The following is a 24362-nucleotide window of genomic DNA, read 5'->3' as shown; positions in this document are numbered from 1 at the left end:
ACAATCTGGCAACATTTAAGTCTCCATCTTAGGAGTCTTGTTGATGCCTGGTAGGTAATTATATTTGATGGTAATGCCAGTTTACTGTAAATCTTTTTTCTGTATTCCTGTGGAAATCCTGTATTTACTGTGGTTGTTGACTTAATAGTCAACTTTGCATAATCCATTTTCTTTTTCTTTCCTGTTTTTGCCTTTTTGGTTTTTTTTGGTTATATATGCCTATCAGGTTTTTGTAGTCAAGAAGATAGAGCAGGAAAAAATGGAAATTTATAGCAGGAAATGGAATGCATTACTGAGGTTCTGGCCTGTAAGTCACCAGAGTGCATTAAATGTATGTGATGCATTGAAAGCCTGTAGGGATTTGGACTTGAATAAGATTAATTTCTGTATGATTTGTCAGTGTAGATACAATGACTTTTGGACAAAGTAGGCTGCACCTGAATTTAAATGCATTTGTGTATATTCAGCTTCTTGAAGCAGGCTTTTCTGCCCTTCTGATTCTGGGATAAGCCCAGTGCACTCTTCTATATTTAGCTTGTCCACATTCTCTCTAATTAAAATTATAATACAAATTATATATATATATATGTATATATAATTATAAAAAATTATATAAAATTATAATTAGAAATAATCCAGTTTCAAAAGCTGTGCATAAATGGTCACACTTCTGTACTTTGATAGAGCATGCATCTACTGTTAGGTCAGTGTTTTCCATTTGCCTTTTTTCTGGCATAGGACATTTCTAGGATCATAGTTTGTGAAATGAGTATAGCTTCTGACAAAGTGGGTTAGAAACACATTGAGCGGATTTATTTTGCTAAAAACTACTTGGTGTGTGTTGTACTGACCGTGACACATGGAGTCAGTTTCTCCTTCCTGTTTTCACTATAAAGCCTAAGGATGGTGAAATCTGTTTTGAAGATGTGTTATCGTAGACCCTTTGAATTGTTCCTTCCCTCATCAGTTTCATAAACAGGTCATACAAGAGCCTCCCTTTTGTTAATTGGAACAACAGTGATTCAGCTTTCCAGTCTTTCAGGTTTTTTTCCTTTCTCATTCTCACACCACTGTATGAGTAGCTAATGCCAATGTGGTATTCCTACTTAATAAAAACAACCAAAATGTATCTTTATTCCTAAAACTTAGTCATCCCACTGCCTTGATTTTGGCAACACAGTATGTGAAGTTCAGTTATTAGCAAGCACACAGCCCTTGTATGCACAGATAAATTACAAGCATAATCGCATTATGTGGTTTCTGTGTAGGGTCAAGTTAGGTCCTCCTTGTGGTCGAATCCAGAGGACTGAAAAGTGCTGAAGGCACTGTTGACAGCAAAATGTTCCAAGGCACATTGAAAAGAGCCAGTTGCTTTGGAAGAGGATTCACAACTAGTGGCATCTTAAAGCCACCTTTGTCTGTCTTGGTATGTGCTGAGACATCTTGGTGACTGTTTTTCAGCTGGCTAATTGGAAGCTTACTATTTCTTTTACCCTAAAAAAGAGTTCGATACATGTTATCGATGTGATGAGGCTCTGATTTAATTCCCTTTTTTATCCCAGGAAGCTGAGACCTAATGTTTCCAAGAGAGTGAGCTGACCTAGGCTGGCTGCAAGCTGTGCCTGCACATGTATTTGGCCTTGGTTGAAACTATGCTTTTACAGCAACAAAGAATGAAAAAATAAGAGTCAGAGAAAATGAACCAGTAGGATGCTATATGTCTGTAGTAAGAGTGTTTCTGTGGTTTTGGTCCTTACTCCCTGCATTTAAGTCCCATGTTACCCATGTTAGAAAAATGTTATTTGTTCCAGCAGAGATCTCATTAACAAAACCAAAGACGTTATACTCTCACAAAGCTGTAAGGAAATTACCTGTGGTTTGTTCAGTATTGCTGTTTTGTGCTGCTAAAGCTTTTATTTCTTCCATTTGTTTGAAAAGTATACATGAGTATATATGAAAATGTACCTACATGTACGTCTTCAACACATGTAATTGAAATCCTGAGGTGTATGCACTGACCTTTTGCTGTTAAAATATAAGAAGTCTAAAAAGTTTTTTGTTCATACCATACCATACCATTTTTTTCACTAAAATTTTATCTATTATTATTTCAGTTGTTTTCTTTTCCATCCCTCAGTGTATCCTCTTCCATCCTGCTGTGGCAGACTGTGCTGTTGTGGGCCAGGAGGATCCTTTGAAAGGACATGTTCCATTTGCACTGTGTGTACTGAGACAAGGTGAGAACTCACTGATAACTGATGTCACTAACACTTGCAAAAGTCTCAGAAAAGATAAAGGATTTTACCTTCTTCACTAGGTGTAAAGACACAAGAGAGTAAGATTTTGAAAGAGATTGTTGAGCGGGTTCGGACCAACATTGGTCCAGTAGCAGCTTTCCAGAAGGGGATGTTTGTGACACAGCTACCAAAAACACGCTCTGGCAAGATTCCACGTTCTGCTCTCTCTGCACTCATCAGTGGAAAGCCATACAAGGTAAGTTAGAGATGTTTGCTTTAATAAATTAGGTACACATGCACATCCAGAGGTAGAACATGGTGGTTTTGATTCTCTTGACTGTTCTGCAACTGGTTCATGACTTCAGGTAGTACTTTGTTTTATTTCTGTTGCAAATTATCCAAAAGATTTTCATGTTTCAAAGCTTTAGAGATACCTTTTTCTTGATTGCTTTTGAAGTTTAAATTTAGAAGAATCTCTGAATGAAATTCTTACCTACTATCACATGCTACTGTGTTCTTCCTTTTCAGATAACACCAACCATTGAAGATGCTAGTGTGTTTAAACACATTGAAGAATTGCTAAAGAAAAATTAAATGTGATAATAATACTACATAATAACAAGCATTTCAGTTATTCAAGTATACAAAGAAGCTTTTTTTTTGTTAAGAATACCACATTTTAAAAACAAGTAGTGATTTGGGACTAAATGTTTTTACTGCAGAAACATTACTTTGTTCTTTCCCATCTTGCCAAAGCCAGTGAGATATATTAAAGTCTCTGCATGCTGTCAATATATGCTGGTTATTAAGATGGCTAAGAATTGCAAATAGAATTCAGACATTGCTGTAGTCTTAAAGGGAAGGAGTAATTGGATTATCCGTTTTACATGGTGTGATGTAACCTTACATTTCAATCTGCTATTTTGTAATGTGACCAGTAACTTTTGTTTGGCTGAAGCAGCTTACAAAAGGTAAATATTGAACAGAGGAGAACAAAAAAGGAATTCAATTGTGAAAATTGTTGCAGGCATAAATTGTTCTTACTTGTAAATTATAAGCTCTTGTGTTTTAGATTTTTCTAAAATTAAAAATTTTAAGATTAGTTCTCTTGATTCCATTTTCTTTTTTTTTCCCAAGTCTTTCTGCTATAAATTAGATTGCTATGTTTTTTTTTTACTCAATCACTTTCTGAAGAGTCTTTTTTGTAAAATGATAAATAATTTCTGTCAAATCTGTGAAAATACTGATTTGTCCACAGTAGTATTCAGGAAACCCTTTGTATATTAAATAAAGGCAGGCATTTACCCTTTGAATTTTCTGCTAATTTTTTTTTTTTGGTGATTTGTATCCCTTATGATAAGGACAATCAGAACGTGCTTTTGCTGCCATAATTAAACATTTTAGGCTGAGATACATGTAACCAAGAAATTAAGCAAATATGGATACTAAGCAGCCCATTTTGGACTTTATGGGCCATTTTAGATTCATTACAGGGTTCTCAACAAGCCAAGGGATGGAGGATACACTTTTTACATACATTACTTCTGAAACTGAAGGTATTTAATTGAACAGTAAGTGTAAAAGCCCTTTTAAAAATAGATGCTCAGAAAAGTATAAAAGCAGAGAAGTTGCTGAAACTCAGCAGTACTTACCAGAGAAAGAAACAGTAAGAAACAGACAGAATCAGATGATGTTGTTGTATATGAGAGGTCTTCAAAAGGGTCCAGAATTACTTTTCTGTTGTGGTGGATAGAGGTAAGGATGACATCCCTGGAAAGCGATAGAATAAAGCACCAGATTGATGTAGGAGCTAAAAGGTGATAGGTTCCACTTAACATGAGCCTGGTGGTGCCTTGTGCCTGTGACACTTCTCTGGAGTTAGTGAGCTCTACCAGTTACATAAGAACTGAATAAAATGTCCATGTGTTTTTTCACTAGGGACTGCAGACCGCTGGGCCAGTCATGTTGAACCAGGTCATACAGTCATGCTAAAACTGCTCAGTTCGAGCCTGCACTGTCCTTGTTTCTTGCTGAATCATTGCATAAGGTGCCCCACTCCCTCTCAGCTATTCACTTCCGCTGAAAATCACAATCTGAACAGGGAATAAAACATGCAAAGATTGAGTAAATGCTAATGATGCTTTATGGTAGATTTGCTAAATATACAGGTTGGAGATTTGAAAGTGGGAATAACTTTGCTCTTCAGCGGTGTCCTTATAACTTTCTTTCAGTACTTCTTATAGAAGTGGTAGATTCAAAAGGTAAAAAGGCTTTAACAGGGGGCCCATGCCAAGTAATGGACTGACTTGCAGAGACTTTCTCCTTTTCACAATGCTACAATGCTACAATTTAGCAACAGCCCAGCAGTTACAGAGCAAGAGGGAATTCTTGGGAGTTGTCAGAGGTGTGGTTTTTTTCTTGAATCAGTGAGACACTACAAAGGTCTTATTATCACAGAGAAACTGTGATACATTCACAGGCTATGTGGCTGTTACTGTTGCAATTGAAGGTGAGACAATGTTGTGTATGTTTGCTATCCTTACCTTGGCTGTAGCCATCGTGTAATTGCAAGAGTGGGGGGGGGGTCTTCTGTCAGAAGACCCAGACAAAGAAAGGCACCTTATTGCAGCAATACCGTGTGTGAAAATTATTGTTTCATAGCCTTTCTTTTGATTTCCAGAGGAGCCTTTTGCTGAGGAACTGCAATTGCAGAATGCTTTGTCTTAGCCAAGCTCAAGAGAGGGAGAAGGAGTAGTTGCCCTTGGCTGTGCTGCCTAGCAATCTGGGCATACCATCAAGAAAAACAAGCCTATTTAAGAAGGAGTAGGACAGCAGTAATTTTCTTAATTTTGTTTTTAGAGAGAAGCAACAAGTGGGTAGATTTGAATGGTCAGTGAGTTACTGAACTTTGGCTGCAAGAGGCAGATGCAGTAGTTATTCTCAGTGTACTGAAAGGGGCCAAGTAGGCAACATTTAGCATAACCACAGTTTCTAGCTGCAGAGAGTAGAGCTTCAGCTTATGTGAGGGAGACAGGATGAATTAGGAGACTTGGTATGTTATTGGTATGTTATCTAAATCAAAACTGAAGTCACAATAATACTGTTTTAAATTCTTCTGGTCTGTTTTCCTTCACTGTGAAATATATAATTTGTGGGTGCTGTACTCCTGGGGCAGGATAACTTCTGCACTGGTCATAATAACTGGCTCATTCTTTTCCCCAACACACTTAATTCCCCTTTGCCCTCTACGTTTTAGCATGGGCTGCAAAAGCAATTCTGTAAAACAAGAGCTGGTGTTTATGAGGGAACATGTATTCACACAATACTGCTGGTACTGACAGTAGCAGTGGCAGTGTTTGCATTGCTTTTCTTTGTGACATTCTGCACTAAAATAATCCAAAAGGAGGCTGAGGGAAGAGAATGATGTTGGTCAAGTCCAAGAGCTGTGCATACAAGAGTCCTGATTTTCTACAGTTGTGTGCTATAACCGTGCCAGCACTTTGTGCCCATCAGCAAGATCTGTGCTCCCTCTCGTGGCAGATTCTCACCAGTAACTCCATCGTAACTCATCGCTGTTCGTGCCAAAATGTGCTTATGCTTAGCTGTGAGAAGCATCTGGTTTCCAAACAATGCTACTACATAACAAACTTAATAGACTTAGGAACACAAATAGCACTGAATTCTCTTTTTTATTGACATTGGGGGAGAAAAATCTTTCACCATCTGATTGACCGAAGTTTGCCAAATAAAAATAGACAAAACAAATGTTTATGTACGTGCAAACATTGCAGATCAAACTGCTAAAAGAAATAACTAAAAGACAGGTCTTGAGCTAAGATCAAGCAGCAGAAAAATAGCAAATAGGTAATGACTATTAAGTAGGTCTTACTTTGAAACTTCCCATTTAAACAAAGAATAAACAACAATAACACCACCAAATAAAGCCACAGCAGGTAATAGTTGCTCTTCTAAACTTTTATACACTATATATTAGTCACTCTGTCTTTCAGTTATTTCCTCTGATAAAACTGACTTCTGTGAAGTCTCAGCAAGGCCATCTTGGCTAAAAGCATAACGTTAGACAGGAGCCTGTCTAATGCCCTATTCGAATGAAGAAATGGTGGGGGTTGGCTTCTCTTTTCTTTCTTTTTCTTTGCTGAATATATCTGGAAATAAGAATCTGATTCTATGCAAATATTAGATTTACTTTTCCAATGCTGGCTGGTGTTTGAAGATCCTGGAACAAAAAGGTGGCTCTTGGTACAGCAAGATTCCTCTTGGTCCGCAGGTAACATAGAAGAAAGTTTTTGGTTTTTTTGTACAAATCATATTTTATTAAATTGATTTTTATTTTTTTATAAACAGTTCTTCTGGGTTTGTTTGTTTGTTTTTAAGAGATGAGCCATCATGGTGCGTCTCTGTAGGTATCTAACATTTCCATTTTGTCTTTAGAGGTCCTTTTTGGCTTCAGTTCCAGGTTATGTCATTCTATTATACATCATCAGAGGCAGGTGTTCAGCTTTAAATATTGACAGATTTTTCTCAGTAGGAACATGTTGAAGCTTCTAACTCTGCTAAACATATTCATTTGACTGTTACAATCCAAAAACTGTAAAAATGGTGGAATGGAAAGATACAAACAGTATTATTGACACTGTATTGTCAAATGTTTGCACTGAGACCCCATGTACCATAGATTTTATTTTTAAAAAATCATATTTATATCCATTTACATAAGACTTACACATTTTAAAAGAAATACATACACAGTAAATACGTAAATGTCTAGTATTTTACAATAAAACAGATGTAACAATGTAAAGATGAGTGGCTTCATTTGATAAAAGCTTTGGATGTGCACTACTGTCAAATTTTTGATGACAGAGATGCTGAAAAAAGGGGGAAATTGTTTTGTTTTCTTTTTTTAGTAATTTAGTTAGTCTTCATTCTTGTTTTAAACTAACCAATACATGAAAGGAACATCATATCTGTTTGTATGATAAACCTTATGTGTTCTCTTCCCTATTAACCTGTTCTTGCAGAGAGTTTTAATGCTCTTTTCCTAAGTAGCGGTAGTGCACTTCAGGTAAAGTAGAAGAAAGTGATGATATCTAAGAGAAAAAAATAAACATTAATTAGCGAGATTCTATGATTCTAATTCAGTCTAAAGTGCAATGACAAGAGAAAGTATAGCACTAAGTAAGTAGTTTAGTAACTAAGTTACTAAAACATGGGTTTGGAGTATTCATGGCAGGCATGCATTTGTTCAGTTTTAGATCTGCAACATAAACTTACTAATAATTAATTTTAATCTTTTACTAATTGTCCTCAGTCAACAGAGACTGCTGCTTATGTTCATTTTGTAGTTGTTTTCCTGCTATTTTGGTTCAGCACTGGAATTAGTTTCTTGCATCTGGAGATCTTTGCCTGTTTGGCACAAGGCTAAACACACATTTTTCCATGTACAGACCTTGCTGATGTACTTTGTAGTTCTTCTTCCTAGTTCACTGCAGCTTGACAGCATTTACCTTTTTCACCCTGATAGTTTCTTTGCTATGGACCAGCTGCTTCCCGATTATCATTCTCATCTTTTTGGAATGCTGCCTCTCCATTTGTCTTAATAAATTCTCTTTGGAAGCCTTGGTAAAATACATAACTGATTTTGCTACATCTCCTTTAGTATTTCATTAGAATAAAAGTTAAAGTAATATGTTCTATTGCTCCAGCCTGTGGCAAGAAATCTGTCCTGAATGACCCTCCTGACTTAGCAATGACAAATGTTTTAGAAGTTAAAGGTGTTGGGAAAGCTTGGATATTATGAATGCCAAATCCACTGGCTGTGTAAAGGCATTGCAGCTGTTCAGCTGGGCCACCACATCTAGCCACCACAGCAGAAAGCTTGATGTGTCCTGTGTCTCTAGTAAATTTCTTAACAACATTAAATGGCCAGCACCAACAGCCTTAATTGTTCTTAAATTTCTGATACCGAGTGCACTAAAACAGGCCTGTGCAGAGTGTGCTCGTATAACTGTTCTGACAATGTCTGCTCATGGTTTCTGGCAGCTCATTGTGCTTTCAAAAAATGTTCAAAAAAACCCCACCTGAAATGCAGTTTGAAAGCATATGAATGGGACACAGCTGCTCTGAACACTATAAATACACAGGAAGATTGTACCAAACTGATGTTGTTGGCATAAACTGTTTTGAAATACAAGCCTTTGACAGTCTGTGTAAAAGAATGTCTCTTACTCACAAGAGTAGCAGAATGCAAGAATCTGCAGCCTGCTGTGATCACTGGCCATCTGCATTTGTTCCACATGTAATCTCTTTTCCACTTTCTTTTAGGCCTGCTCTGTAGGCATGTTCTCCTTTACCATATGAAAAACTCCCTTATCTCGCTATTGTGTGGCAGCTTGTCCAGCTATCCCTCCCCTCTGCTGCTTAGTTCCTGGTTCTGTGTATGCAGATGCTATATCTGAGTATCAGCTGCTGATGGAGTCTAGGCAAGGTGTTACAAAAGCCTGGGTCTCAGTCTAAGCTGGATCTGGAAAATTTCAGGAGGCATGTTGTAATGAATAACCTTCCCTTTTGTCGAAGTATCAATCAGCTCCTTTCATGTAGAAACTGTTAGGAAGTGTGCTGACAAAATCCTGAAAACTCCTCTGTTGCCCTCTGCATGTTGGTTGGTTGGTTTTTGTTTTGGGTTTTTTTTTTTGTTGTTTTTGGGGAGGGGGAGGGCTGGGGTGTTTTGATTTTCTGTGTAATGTACTGGAATCCAAAATTACTATAACTTGCTTTTTGGTTTATAACCTGCATGACATTTTGAAATTGCCCTTACAGAAAGTGCATATACTAAAGATCTAGCTCACATCATCTTGTTCCTTCTCTAAAAGGGAATAACGGTAAATGAGAAGAGAAATAGTAGTACATTACTGTCAGTTAACCCCATATTTACATAATTAGCCTTTACAATGTAGATGCAAATTTGATATCCTTATAGATGTCTCAAGCATTTAACATTAGGATTTAATTGGCAGGACAGTGGACAAGCAGCAAATATTTATGTACTTGAAACACTACTAATACTCCAATAGAAATTGAAGTTAACTTGTATAGCTTGTATACCTTTATATGCACATCTTTTTGCTCAAAGTACATGCCTTCCATATATATATATATCTAGTGCCAGAAAAGTCTGCTACTTTACTTTTGTTTGTGCTTTGCTACTTTTTTAGATACTTTAATATAGTGGGAATAAATAGTTTGGATAATTTAAAATTAATTTTTGTTAGCATATCGGTTTTCCATTTCTGCCTTTCTGCTCTCTCTTCAAGCCTCACCTCAAGTGCCTGGCCCATTACTGTTGGCCTAAGACATAGCTTGGTCATGCTTTATTGCTTCCAACATTCCCATTCTGAAGCACATAGAAAAGCTTTGTATCTCTGCCTTCAGTTTCTGTCACCACTGAACCCTGTGAGAGTCCTGTCACTGACTTACTGATACAATACTGTGCTCAAATCCATACATGCATACACAGAAAAAAATTTCAACAGTTCATGCATTTCATCATCATATTTGTAGAATCAGCTGCTAAACTTTGCTTTTTCAGAAAAAACAAACCCAAACAAAACCAACAAATAACCACACCTCCCCAAGCTTATTTTTTCAGAGGTGGCTCAACGAGTTCCCTTTTTCACTGAGGGTAAGGTTTTATACTTTTGCAGTCTTTTGAAGGTCTGAAGATCTATGAAGTAAGGCTCATGTCATCAGGAGGATCCTGAACAATCTACTTTTCCCACTGTTAACATGTGCTATTCCTAAGCATTTTTTCAACCTACACAGAGTTAGTAAAATCTTGATGACCCCAAGTCTGTCCCAGTCTTGGGAATCAAAACAAAAAATCAATCTGCTTGTCTTGCCTACAATATGCAGCAGCTATTGAAGCATGTTTGATGCCTGATGAGGTTTTGGTGATATTCAAATTTTTTTCCAGCTGCCTTGTGATTCCCCAGGTAATTAAATGAAAACTGTTTTACTGAGAAAATACAAGGATAAAATGGTGCCATATTGATGTAAGTACTCATCATGTGTGTATTTTTTCCAAAAGCTGGGATAAAATAGAAAACCGTATTTCTACAGAACTCTGGAACAGTGACTCTGTGATATTCATAGTCACACTCAAAAGATATATGGTGAAAAATTTAACATGAATTCCAATACTAAATCTTATCCAAAGTTGCATCCAGCTCAGATTATCCTTTCTTTGTCAATTCTGAATGATTTGAGAAGTGCAGGAACCTCTGTAATAGATAAATTTTCAAGATTTTCTGTATGGGTAAGTCTTGTTCTAACTTTATGCAGCTACCTGATGTTCCAAACTGAGTCATAGCTTTAATTATATTTAAAAAAGAAAAAGTAAATCTCTTCTTCTTTGCTAGCATTGCTCCCCAATCCAGCTCCTAGCAGATCTCTTTCAAGTTCTCATGAAGTAAGTTCATTCCCTGTGCCTTCTCCCCAAAATATGGTTGGTAGCGTCCTTCGGACTTAAGACTGTTGTCATGACCCAATGACCAGCCTAGCAAACCCTTAGTTATGTGCTCTGCTCCCTGCTGGTTCGTGCTTGGATAATGTGGGGTAGTGTACAGTTACAAAGAGCTTTCATGATGGCCCCTACAGAATACTCACAACAATTCAGTGCTGGCTTCTTTGCTAGGCCTTGTCAGCATGAGTATGTGCGAACTGTTGAGCTGTCTAACCTCTGCAGTCGTGATGAAGCAACTGCAAATTAGGAAGGAAAAAAAAAGGAAACAAACCAGAACCTTTTTAGAATCATCAATAAAATATATCAGTCTGTTTACCACTGGAATGGTGGCTGTTAAATTGCTCTGTGGCTTTCTCTAATGTGATCTGGGCATGGCTTAGTTCAAAACTCAGCACTTCTTCATGGCTGATGTACTGCTGGAGTCTGTCTAAAGTGAATACAGTTTAAAACTCAATTTTATCTTTATTTTGTTGGAAGTCCTAATGCTCTTACTTATCATGCTCTTTAAATACTATTGTGTTCTTACTGCTGGGAGATAGGAAGCCAAATCCTGGATGAAGATACAGGTCTTCAAAATTACTTCCCTTTAAATCTACTGAGTTCAGTATACCCGGCTCAAGAATTAACTGTCTGGAAGACCTCAAGTAAACCACTAAATCTGTCTTGTGCCTTAGTTCCACATCTGTAAAATGAGAATATCATCTCATACATCATATCGTGACTGGAAGATGAAATCCATTAATGTTTATAATGTTCTAAAGTTTATAAGGTTATATATATATATATATATATATGCTGCCGTAATGTGGGCTGTGGAAATGCCATGGAAGGTAGGAGTCAATGGAATTCAGAGATGCAATCAGTAAATTATTCCATCTGTAACTGCAGCTATAGAATACTGTTTTTAAGGGTGAGAAACTTTAATGGAATTTAGATGGCTTTAAGGGAATTTAGGTGGCAATACTGTCATACCAAGTTCATTATCAAGTTACAGGATGTAATCTTTACAAGTCAGTGTACTAAATTGTTTGTAGACCTAAATCCTGTCTGATGATGAACTAAATGGCAGTATTTTAAATGGGGCAGTCTGTGTACTAATATTTCTCAGAACTTCAGGCAGGTATACTAGGCTTTATCTTCCATATACCTGAAAGAATAGCCGTGATGGGATTTCTTTCCTCTGTCTGCTCTCTTACAATGGTTTTTAAATTTTACTTACTTTTTAATTCTGATCTGCTTGTTAATTTCCCTCTCATTTCTGAGTTAGTGTATCTTTTAGAAATCAAAAGATTTCCAGGGAAAATTAATACTGGTATATAGTAACTCAATTAGTGCCTGAATTTCAGTATTTGCTAACTACTCATCTCCTGGTGACTGTTAGCAGCTTCAGTTATTTGATGGTCAAGGCTAAGCTATTTAATTTAAAAATAGGAAAATAAAGGTGATAGCCCTTTCTAATTGCATTCTCTAAAACACACTCCACCTGCTGGAGAGGTTAAAAGGATGAAAAATTTGCTTAGATATTATATTCAGTCTAATTGAAAGTTAGTAAATTAATTCTTCTCTTTCTGATTGTTTCTTTTACAGATGTAGAATAGTGAGATGGCCATTTTTTGTATTTTAAATAAACACTGTCAGCTGAAGCAAACCTGAAAAAATCAATAATATGCCAAGTCAGTGCTTTTCCATTCCCTAATTCAACTTTCCCGGACTCGGTTCATCCTAGTTAAATGAACACAGTTGTGGTGCGAGACAGACATGCATTAAATCAACTTGGCATGGCAGGACGAGCCTCGTGCTTGCCAAGAGAAGTGCAGAAACGAGCTCGTACCGTCACTGGCCATTTTCCGTGACTGCCCTGATGTGGTGGTGAGCCGGAACCCGGCCGGCAGCGTTTCGGAGGCGCCTGGCATCATGCTGATCCCGTGAACCTCGCGTGGAGGGAACTGCCGTCGCCAGGAGGGGCCGCGCCTGAAGTTCTTGTCATCGCTCTGCCAACACAGAGTTGTGTTTGATAAAGCAAAAGGAAACTTTCTGATTAACTATCCTGCTGTGTGCTATCTCTACCACTGCCCAGTGTATTCCATAGCAACTACCCTGCTCTGTTGCACTGCAGCCAGTCACTGTAATGTTTGAGACATGCTTGTAAAAGTAAAAGCTTTAGAAATATTAAATGCTGGGGTGGAAATCTCTTCTTAAATCTTTGGCTTGATATAGGCAAGGGGTTTAGTATCAGCTAAAGTAGAACTTTCTTACATAGTGACAGAAAGTGGTTTGTTATTGCATTAGGAGGCTTACATAAAGTACTAAAGAAGGATTAAACACTCATGTGCATGCACAGAATTCATAGGCATCTGACATTTTCAGCAAGTCCTTAAAAATTTTATTTCTCCTCAGAAAATAGAGAAGTAGTGCAGAATAGTGCAGAAGTCCAAGACTTAAACATTTTTGCACTGGACTCTTATGTTAAGATAAATAATTTCCATAGTTGGATTTGAGATTCCTCTTCCCAGAAAACTGCCCCAAATCACGCTCTGTTAGTATTGATTGACTTTGAAGAACTTTGAAGAAAAAAAGCAATAAAGAACAAACCGCGAATCTACTTTTCTTCTTTATTTTTAAAAAAGATGTGTCATAAAGAATAGACTGCACGGGCATCCCACCCACACACATTCTCCACCACCTGCTCTGGCCAGCAAAACTTCCACTCCATTCTGCATGTTTCCTCTCTGGAATATGTTCATCTTAAGGTAAGAGTGCAGTGTCAGATTTAGCATCTGAGATGACACAAATATGTAGCCAAACTGAGGTTACTTTAAAAACCTTGATGGGTATTCCTAAGTTTGTTTTTTTTTTTTTAAGCTGTAACTGACTCTTTTTAACAATGTGAAAATTAACATCTCTTCATGCATTCAATTTAATGTTTTACTGTGATATTTTATAAATACTGAAAATAAAATTAATTACTTCCTCAAGTCGTCTTTCAGTTCCTAGTGCTAAAAGGTTGTTGTATTCTCTCTCAAGGATCTGCCGTGCCTAGAGATACCAAAGTAAACAATTAAAATGGTTGAAGATGAATAAAAGGTAACAATGGGTACAGATTAACCAGAAGTAGCATAAGCAAACTTGCCTGTGTGTTTTGTGTTGGAATCTGTAATAATAAAGCTAAACTGCTGTAGTCAAAGTTTTCATCCAGTGCTATAAGTGAACCATGTACACCACTTTCTAGAATATTATTTGCATATTCTCGGAGGCCAATGGCTTGTATCCAGCGTATGACTCGATCATTGCTCCATACCAGCACATCTGTAAGGACATAACACCAGGTCAGTCTCCTGATACCTGATAACTTCCAAATTGTACAGGTACATGTGTGTAGCTGTGCATGCACTGGGGATGTCTTACTGCTTTATTTCATACATACATTCACTATTCATATAGCTTTAGTACCTCCTATTCCAGAACTCTGCATGATTAACTATCTTCAAGTAATAATGTTTCCAAAGGAGAAATGTGCTTCCAGAGGGGATCTCCATAATGCAATTCCTTCCACTTCCTATATATACCTTTTCAACTTGCAGGCAAGATTTTACAGTGCAAAGGCACAGGAGAAATATCCATTCCTCAATGCTTCACTTGGGAGTTTTGTATTAAACGTTTTGGGAGTTGTGTCAGCACCTATCATATACTAACATGCCATAAAATAAAAGATTAGTTCACAGTTTTAGAGACAAACTATTTTTAGCAAAGAAAGCTGGTAGAGTTAAGATCCATACCAATTATAAAGCTGAGGCAATAAAATGAGCTAGGAAACCATTTTTGAGGATTTGGCTGTTCTGAAAAAGTATTCTGCCCTGCCTGTAAATTAAAAAAAAATCCTTATGCTGATCTTTGTAGTTGTAAGTGGGAAACATAGTACTGAGTTTTCTTTACTAAGTGATGAGGCTTCTTCCTGAACCTTTACAAGTCCAGCTGCTGTGGCTGCTCTGGGACGAGGATTTCTCCATTGCCTGGCTGAAAGCATCTTGCTTTTTGGGGTCAGGATCAGCTGAAACACGGTGGCAGGCAGAGACCAAATCCCACCTGCGACCATGAATAACTGACCCATCCATGACAAGGTGAAGGAGGCTATGAATTCTTACCCTTCTCCTATCAGGAGCCAGCACTGAAGCCACAGCAGAATTTGAGACCAATACCCAATTCCCCTATGTCAGTCTCCAGCTAGACCCACTTGGCTGACTGGCACTGATGCCTGTACATCCAAGGCAGTCTGCATTAGTGCATGCCATCATCTGCCTTGAGCAAATGTGCACTGTCACTGTAGCCCTTCAACTCTCTTTTTCAGCTCTCCTAATCAGCATTGTGCTTGAGAAGTGCTAACTGCTGTAGTCACTAGAGCTGGGAAAGCTCAAAGGAATCAAAGAATTCATTTCTGATAGTTGAAAAAAACCCAGCCACCCTAATTGTTACATATAAAAAGAACCATGCAGTGAGTCTGCAACTGCTCTAGAGAGCTTTAAACAGAAAAAAAATCTTCAGAATCAGCTGTGAAATCTTCTAATAAGGCCAATTTTGTAAGGAACTATTCTTATGTACCAATCATCTGCCTCAGTGGTCACCCCTCCAAGCAGCTTTTTTTATGATACATTCTGATGTAAGAAATCCAAGGCAAAGGCTTTAAAAAGCTGGAGCATAGTGTTAGGGTCCTGAGTGCTCCCATTTTTTAGTGTTTCCCCCAGCACATCCCACTGAGCTGCACACTGTTTGGCCTTCTGCTTCTGAGCCTGAAAGAGATTCAGATAAGATCCATACCCAAAATTCAATTTAGCAAAATGTATGTGGCAAACCACCATTCAGAATTATAGCCCAAATTTAGCAAAGTACTTAACTGTGCCTAATTTAAAGAGCTAGGATATGTCCTGAAGAAAGATGGACTTATGTTAGTTTTGCTTAAAGCACATGCTTAAATGCTTTGCTAAAATGGCATGACAATGGGTTAACAGTGTGAAGCTTCAAAAGAAGAAACATTCCCAGTATTCATTCCCAGGAACTATCACCTTTTATTTCATGCTGACTCATTTCTCTTCGCTTTTCCAGTTCTTTTCTATCATAATTCAACCTCTTTAAACACATGATTCCATACTGCAAGCTTGTTCTGTTATTTAAAGAGAAACATTTACAGAGTTAATAAAGATAATTTTGAAGATGGGAACATTATGTAGGATGTATTTCCTGCACTTCGCATGAGGTATTTCATAGTGCCTATGTCGGAAATCTTGAGAAGAGAAGGGAGAGAAAAACCAGTAAAAAAACTCCACAGGCTTCAGGAATGAAATGGAAAAAACCAAAATGAGTATGTTTGAATAACTGTTTTAGCATAAGAACCCAAAGCATTAAAAGTAGCGTTCAGAAAAGGTCAGCCCTTGCGAGCTGTGAAATGTTTTGTCAAATCAGGCTTTAAAAAAAATGACAAATCAGACAGCATATTAAAAAGAAATCCACTTCTTGTCACATAAACCTCATTCTCCCTAAAGTTTAAATGCCCTTATTTCCATAATTCCCATTTAGCTTCCTAGCTATATCCCGAGGTAACCCAACAACTGTCACATTGCTTGTACTGTTAACAGCTTTTATGTGCTACACACAATAGCTTTTCATTATTATGAGATCTCAGAGCTTTGAAGCTTAGTCTAACACTTTCTGATACTTCACACCACTTAAATTATTACTGTTTCTGTATTGTCAAGGGTCTATTGATATATTAATGGTTCCCTGCTCATTACGAAATTTATCTGTATGAGTATCTTGGTTTTGAGAGACATAATTGCAATGTGGTTGCTGTTACTACAGGAATCTCTCTCAATTCAGAATTCTGACAGTCCACCCTCTCTTTTCTGTGTGTTTTTCCATACCAAAACAACAGAAAATGTTTATTCTGTGCAGCACTGAGCACTAGAGCAGACACATAAGTATTTTTATACATGTAGTCTTTATGCCAACATACCGATGAAAACTATCCACCATTTTTAGGTGCACGCGCAGATCTTTCTTTGTCAGGTGGTCTAACATCCTCGCATCTACCAGGCATTCCATAAAATAACTTCGGTACTGAGGTAAGCCCAGACTGGGGAGCCATTCGTTACCTATCCATTCATGGTTCATATCACCATAAGCCAGGGTCTACAGAGAGAAGAAAACAGAGAGGGAGAATAAATTCTTGAGTTTGTTCAAGACTACACCACAGACTGAGAACAAAATATGTCTAAAAGAAAAAAAAAAAAAAAAAAGAAAATAATTATGTTTAAAAAATAATTACGCCTAAAAAAAAGAGTAGTTCTGGTTTTGCTTTGTTTTAACATTGGAAGAGGGAGCCAATATAGCTAATATCTCATAGAGTGAGATATTTGTTATGGATACCAGTTTCGGCTGTTGTACCTTGTTTTCTTATGTAAGTTTTAAGGAATTTTTTTTCAATTTTGAGATTTAAATGCAAGCAAACTTGTTACACAATCAAAATGTGTGTGTTTCATAATCTGACTTGCTTTCAATTGGCCTTCTAGAATATTTATGCCAGGCAAAACCAGAACTGTGAACTGGTAATGCAACCATGGCTCCAGAGAATCCACTGAGGCTTGTTACTGTTTGTGGGGAGAAGAATTTCATAAATAGGGTCTAATAAAACTTCATGGCTACACACCTGAAGTCTTTTAGAGAATAAAACTTAATTTCAGTTAATTGGCACTCAAGCTTACATTTAAATGAGATATTTTCAGCTGTGAACAGTTTAAACCTAAATCCACCATATATGCAGAGCTCAAGAAATTAATAGGGGCAAACCAGGTTCCTAGTAGAATCTAGTGCTCAGGCTTCATTGTTCAGCTAAAATTTCACTAGGGTGAGGAAGGAACTATAGGAAAAATCCATGCATATTGAACTATTTTTATAGGAGTTACCCTATTAAGATGCAAAATGAGTTTTTACAACTCACTCTTGTTAATTATTTTGTATTATAAAACGGAACAGAGAACTAATAAATTGCAAGATTTACACTTCCTCAACAGGATTGTGCTCAGGATCATTTTCAAGCCTGACTATCTTTTTGGTTTTGTTTTTAATGCCATAAAAGATTAACATAATTAAAGCTGGATGGATATATTATCTATGAGGGAAAATATAGACCCCTTATGTCTCATTCTTGTGAGATTTTGAAGAGAAAAGGAATGCCATCCCTAAAGACGGCAAGGTCCTGTAAGTGTGCATGTATTAGAAAAAAATGTAAAATGTAGCTAATTGACAATTCTAACTAAATAATCCAATACTATTTGTAGACTGATACTTGGGTGTGACTTATACAAGTGTTCTAAAAAACCATTTGATGTAATTTAAAACAAATTTGCTCTCAAATTCATAGCATATTTAATTGTCCTATTCTGAAAAATTAGGAAAATACTCTCTAAAACTCTAAACACAGTTTTAGATTGGAGATAGAATATGTCTCTGGAATGTAGTCATTTCTTTTGTGAAAAATATTCACAACATATGTACCTCTTTCTGCTTTACCTAGCAAAACTGTCTGGAGAATATATTCTTTGAGAAGAACTCTAAAATACGTAAATCATAATTCAATCATTGAGATACTGTCACAATATTATATTCCACAACGCATATTGATGCACCCAATTACATTATTATTAACTTTCAGTTTAAAAAAATCATGTGAAAGATCATACCTGAGCCCAACTGCCTTCTTCAGACTCTTTCTGTATTATCAGCAGGAAGTAATTAGTAAAGCAGGCAAAAAGACAATAAAAATTAGTTTTAAAAAGATGTAATTTTCATATGCATGTTATTGAAAAGGAAAATACACACATAAAGTGCACAAATAAAAAAACTCTGGCCAGTGGCAATGTTCTGGGCTTAACTACCTGAAAAATTATAAGACCAAGACCATAAAATGTAGCTGAGTTTTCAAGACAGAAAATCATGATGTCTTGTTGAAATTTTAAAGCATTATTTAAACATTCTTCAGAGTTTCACAATTAAACACAAACATTTACTTAAAACTTTGGGCATTAGTGATGTTTTTGTTTCTAGTTTGATTTTGAAACATTCACACTAAAAAGCTGTCTTCTTGAGAATGTATTGTAAAGGAGCTTTTTACATAACGTTTTTTATGGAAAAGTCCTAATTTTACAGCTGGCCAGTTAAACAGGATCAACTCTACTTCTTGTCAGTTCAGTGCTGTTACATTTGCTTTTATCTTTACCAACAATCATGAAATTGGAAATGAGCTTAGTTTAAAAAAAATACCGATGAGAATTGACTTCCTTACTGCTGATGAGAAAATTTTAAATATTATAACAAGCATAAAATGTAAAAAAATAATTCCTTATTGCATCATAAGTTAGCTCCACCATTTACAGATTGGGCTGACTACAAAGTTTTCCAAACTAAAGATCATTTTTTTCAGAGATCTCCCTGGAGCACAGAATCATGATTTATAAGCACCTTTATGGAGCTGTTATATATAATGTTAACAACCAAAATCTAAAATAACATCCATTGTGAACTGAATAAAAAATTAGTCTTACTTTACTGTTAAGGGAGAGGTTTGACAAAAACCAATAAATAAATGACACTCTCCATGCACCTGAAATCAAAGATCATAAATACCCAAGTATTGACAAGAAAGACTCAGCATTATTGAAAACATGAAGTTGTGTAGTGCACCATTCTCAAACCTTTTCTTATTTCTTTCTATGTCAGCAAATACAAAACACCACTTAGAAAAAGAGGGAGTAGATTACAGGGGAAATGTTGCACCATGACAATTTCATTCAATTAAATGAGGTTTCACAGTGGCACTGGAACTATTATATACTCAAAAAGTCCAATACTTGTTTTAGGGTCACGCAATTTTTGTGATGGTAATAGAGTCTCTAAATTCCTTTGCTGAAAGATAACGTAACTGTTCTTTAAATTCAATTTCATTACTCCCTGCAAATTTTTAATGGCATGCTTTGGGAAACATCCTACAGAAGATATGGCATAATAAAATAAAAAAAAATCAGGAACAAGCCTATCCTCTCTTGAACACTGAAATTTTAAGTGGAAGTGGAATGACTAACCGTTTTAGCTGGAGCAGCAAGATTTTCCATTTCTTCATGGGTCACCCAAACATTGCCTGAGGGCTACAGACAAGGCCCACAGGAAGGCAGGTGGGATCCACATTAGGTAAGCAGTGGTAAAGAAGAAAGGCAGCACCACTGTAAGTTAACAGCGCATCACCATCAGCACAACCACGTTCTTGCCTCTACCGAGCTGCAACTAGAGACAACTTTAGACAACTTGGTTTGTATCTTTCATTAGTGGCTTCTGAACAGATGTGATGGAGTATTACAACTAGAACTGATAGATGAAATCCGGCAGAGCACTGCCACAAAGGAAAGGATAATAATTAAACCTGCATTTCATAAACAACTGGCAAATGCAACTTTTAGCTCACAGCTCTGTGCAGAGCTAAGCTTCAGCTGCCAAAGATCTTCCAGACTAATTATTATCTGCACAAATCACATTCCCATATTGTAATCTAAATAATGAAAACTTCTACCATGTTTTGTAAATCAAAAATTTCAAGATAATTCACTTCTAAAACTATTCTCATCCTATTGTTTTTTCATCAAATGAATACTAGAACAATGAGGAGAGTCTGGGAGGGCACATGGATGTGTGCTGTGTTTTCTGGAGACCTGAGATCAATTGACTCCTTTCCTGAGAAAGAGGGAAAACAGAAAGACTGGGGACTCAGAAATGCACATTCCAGGGCAGCTTTGTGTGCAGTTACTCAGGCAGAATTAAAAAAACAAGGCAAAAGTATTCCCAATGTTTTTAGCTTGAACATAATATTCTCTCCCTTCATAAGTGTAAATGCTTTTATGCTTTGAAATATCCTCTTACACTCTTAAAATGTAATTAATTTTGTGTAGTAATTAAAACATCATATCGAGTCTTCATTGCTTTACTTTGGTAAAATCCACTACAATTCATAATATTACCATGGTAATGACACACAAAACTCTTTTCAGGGAAGAAAGTATCAGACAGTGAACAACAATATTTAAAGAATATGAGCAACATGAAGACAAAAGGGCACTCAATAACAGTATTAGTGCTGTTGCCTAGTTGCTTATGTAGCCCAGTAGATTCGGTGCCTCACAAAGGTATCTGAATTCTAATTTCTACCAAAAGATTCCCCATAAATTTAATGAAAACAACATATTACAAAATATAAATATTATTAACATTATCATTATTATTATTGCCTTGCTAGTAGTAATCTGAGCTACACTACTTGAGTAGTAGTCTTTGTCCTTTGCTTCTATGCCATGTTTGCCATCTAATCAAGACTGTTTTGTTAGCCTCCATCACATCTTTCATTGCCATTACCATCAGCATATCTCAGCATTAAAAACTTCCCTTCTGTTGTCTTGTCACTTTTTAGATCAGTTTGGCCTATTTTTCCTGCTTTTTATATATAGCACTTTCATTCTATTCTTACTCTCCCCTGATTTATTTCCTTGCTCTTTTTGATATATTCCCCTTTCCTTTCAGACTTGTATCTCTGTGTATCTTTACTTGCTTCCCTCCTTTCTCCCACCACTTTCTCTTCCTTCCTCACTGGATGCACAGGCTCCACTTCTGCTTTCCAGATGCTCCCCTCTCACCTCTAATCACCGCTTCTCTTAAAATCATGAAGAACCTAGATCCAGCTGACTTACATTAGATAACATTTGAAAGGGTGCAAAAAGGGGAAATGGGAAAAAGACTCAAAAGTTTTTTCCTACATAACCTCTCCCAAAACGTGCCTCCCCTCCACCCCAAAAAAAGAAATAAAGAAAGAGAATAAACAAACAAAAAAAGAGAAACACAATCTGATTAGGCTGGTACAGATGATTTGAAGGAACAGAAAGGCAAAAATAAAGGCAAAATTACAAATAAGTTGCTCCATACTGATTTGGATAACATCAAAGATAATCAAAACAATGACTTAAAAAAAATATCTGATAAAAAAAAAATCAGCAATCAACAATCAAGCAGGTGATGAACAGGTAGTTCTGAGCCTTTATTAGACAGTTCTCACTGATTGTGGAGTGTGTGTTATCATAGAGTCAGTCTGATGCTACAAAAGTTTTTCTGCAGACTCCTGTAGAGTGAAATGGGGAGAGGAAAGGTTAGCTGAACAGGACTCACTGTTCTGGATGTTGGAGGTGCTGATGGACTTGTCAGCGATACCATCTCCTGGATTGCTAGCCGGAGTTTTAGGCGATGAAGGGGATTGCTGATTCCAATTTCTCTTTGAATCTCAGTATCGGACAAGGCAGACATGATAGCTCCACTCTTCACGTTGGCACGGCAGGCAGCGACATACCAGGCTGGCATCCCTAGCCAGAGCTGTCGAGAGAAAGGACATTCCATCCAAAGCACTGCTTCATTTCCCAAATGAAATTACAAACATAAAGTATCCTGAGTTGGAAGGGACCCATCGGCACAATCAAGTACAGCTCTTGGCTCTGCACAGAACAGCCCCAAGGATCGCATCATGTGCCACGAGTGCTGTCCAAAAGCTTCTTAAACTCTGTCAGACTTGGTGTCATGACCACTAATAACAAATTAATTAATAACCAATATTAAATAATTAATTGTCAGGGCACCTATCAGTATGAATAAGCATGGTAACACACAAATGAGTATGAACATCTTAGTCTTTAATACAACAAAATTGTTTCAGAACCTTTGAAATTGTCACAATTTCATGTGAATTGTTTTTGCTTTTACTGAAATCAGAACTTTAAAGCAAGGCATGCTTTGAACTATTTTTAGAGCTGCCTCCATCCCCTGGGCTACTCCTTTCCCAGGTTTGTTAATGACCAAGTACAGGCACAAGTCAGTGTTACTGCCTATCCGATAGTCTTATGTACAGAAAAACATCTAGGAGGAATCAAGTAATTTTTTCACTTTTGTACTAAAATGGCTTTTTTTTTTTAATGTAGTATACTCAAGGGGCACAATCTTACATTTCTCAGCTTTTATTTTCTGAGTAGAAATTAACCAAGTCCAGTTCAAACAATCAACCTATCAGGGACAGACTTTACAGTAAATTTGGGAACAGTCTGGTATGGTGTCACATCCCAACTAGGAATACTGGTTAGAAGGAGCAGAAAACTGTGAGCGCAGTTCCATCACCTGTGGATCCATCACTGTGGATTTAGAAGATATGTATTTATTTGCTGTTCCTCTCCTTATGTTAGTCTTACTAGCCCAGGCCAGCAACAGCCTTCACCACTTATTCTGTCCTTGTACCAGAGGACCTACTGAGTGTGAATTATTCTTGTTTTTCTCAGCTTTCTCATTTTATGCTGCCTCATTATATGTATACAGCTCTTTTTTCCCAAAGGAGGCAATTTCGTATCAGGGATACATATATCTGAGGTTTTTAATCATGGTATGAAGTTCATTATGCTTAGCAAAGCCTGTGGGAAGAACATAAGCAGTGAATGCCATATTCACTGCGATTTTAGGAATAACATAATGGAAAACTAGCTAGGTGCATCTCAAGTAGGCCATCAGAATTAGCTGATTCCATTGGTTGCCTTTTTTTTTTCTCTTAATAAAGGCTTATTAAAAGAGGACACAAGGTCAAGGAAATAAGGAAATTTACAAAAAAATCTGGAAAGCAGTGACAAATTGAAAGGATTTTAATTTCATTTGACACAGTAGGGGGAAGAAGTGTGTGGTTATTAAGAAGTTTATATTTTGTTTGGGAAATATTTCCATAGAAGACAGCTGTTAGGTCAGTCATATGTCACAGGGAAAACAGACTTGACTGTCAGGTTGTAAAAAGGCTGAGTAAAGCTTTGAGTCCTGAAGTATCACAGAGGTTGAGAAATGACTGTGTTGTGTTTAACTAAGTCCTTCCCACTGATGGGATTAGAAACCGCCCTCCATCCAATGCTAGTCTGAACCTTAAAAATATGGTCTGATTCCAAGAAACTGTTACAAAATACAAAGTTTCATGAAAGAAAAAAAAACAACCGAAAAATAAAACCTAAAAACTACATAGATAACACCCAGCTGCACTTAAAAGGCCATGAGAAAACCATGCATAGCTTTAAAATGTATTTTATCACCTTATTTATTTTGACATTAATGTTTTTCACACATGCACTTGAAAAGCAGAAAAGCATAAACACTGGGAGTTATTCACCCTGCAGAAATAGATTAAACTCTTCGCTGCTCATTAGGTAAAATACTTCTTTAACAAGATATGTAAATTCTTCAATAAAACAGCTGTCTAGCAGAAAATTATGTTAGATGAACAGTCTCTAAAAAGAGAACACAGAAATCATTCTAGACAGTGAACTCAGATATTAAGATCAATAAACTTTTCCAGAATTAATTAAGAAAAGACAAAATTCTTAAAATATTTCTCAACTATGTCTGTGGTACATATGAACAACAAAAATAAATTCTAAAGCTGAAAAGCTATGTAAAGTTTAAAAATGTCACAGTATACTTTTAGATTT

The 24362-nt window shown here is 36.8% G+C and overlaps 2 protein-coding genes across 7 annotated transcripts in view; one reads left to right on the top strand and one right to left on the bottom strand.

Annotated features, from left to right (window-relative positions):
* Window positions 1-3520, top strand: part of ACSS3 (acyl-CoA synthetase short chain family member 3) — a 66086-nt gene extending 62566 nt beyond the window's left edge. The window contains exons 14-16 of the mRNA XM_005519543.3: window positions 2138-2237; window positions 2318-2493; window positions 2766-3520. Of these exons, the coding sequence (XP_005519600.2) occupies window positions 2138-2237; window positions 2318-2493; window positions 2766-2831 (342 nt within the window). The 3' untranslated portion in view covers window positions 2832-3520. The remainder of the gene's footprint in view (window positions 1-2137; window positions 2238-2317; window positions 2494-2765) is intronic.
* Window positions 3521-5907: 2387 nt separating this feature from the next.
* The window catches only part of PPFIA2 (PPFI scaffold protein A2), a 283305-nt gene continuing 264850 nt past the window's right edge, over window positions 5908-24362 (bottom strand). For 4 of the 6 annotated variants that reach the window (XM_088055057.1, XM_088055058.1, XM_088055060.1 and 1 more), the window contains 8 exons: window positions 22030-22230; window positions 19908-19970; window positions 18510-18539; window positions 16784-16959; window positions 15837-15934; window positions 13910-14085; window positions 13747-13815; window positions 12300-12770 (listed from right to left, as the gene is read on the bottom strand). In XM_088055057.1, coding sequence (XP_087911183.1) covers window positions 12543-12770; window positions 13747-13815; window positions 13910-14085; window positions 15837-15934; window positions 16784-16959; window positions 18510-18539; window positions 19908-19970; window positions 22030-22230 — 1041 coding nt within the window. In that variant the 3' untranslated portion in view covers window positions 12300-12542. Of the gene's footprint in view, window positions 7349-10922; window positions 11016-12299; window positions 12771-13746; window positions 13816-13909; window positions 14086-15836; window positions 15935-16783; window positions 16960-18509; window positions 18540-19907; window positions 19971-22029; window positions 22231-24362 lie in introns of those variants that run through there. The other 2 variants (XM_088055061.1, XM_014248838.2) reach the window with 1 other exon arrangement.

The sequence above is a fragment of the Pseudopodoces humilis genome, chromosome 5 (genome assembly GCF_049639895.1).
Source record: "Pseudopodoces humilis isolate 2021_Gansu_Grassland_sample_001 chromosome 5, ASM4963989v1, whole genome shotgun sequence".
NCBI lineage: Eukaryota > Metazoa > Chordata > Aves > Passeriformes > Paridae > Pseudopodoces > Pseudopodoces humilis.
This window is presented reverse-complemented; position numbering and strand designations above follow the sequence as displayed.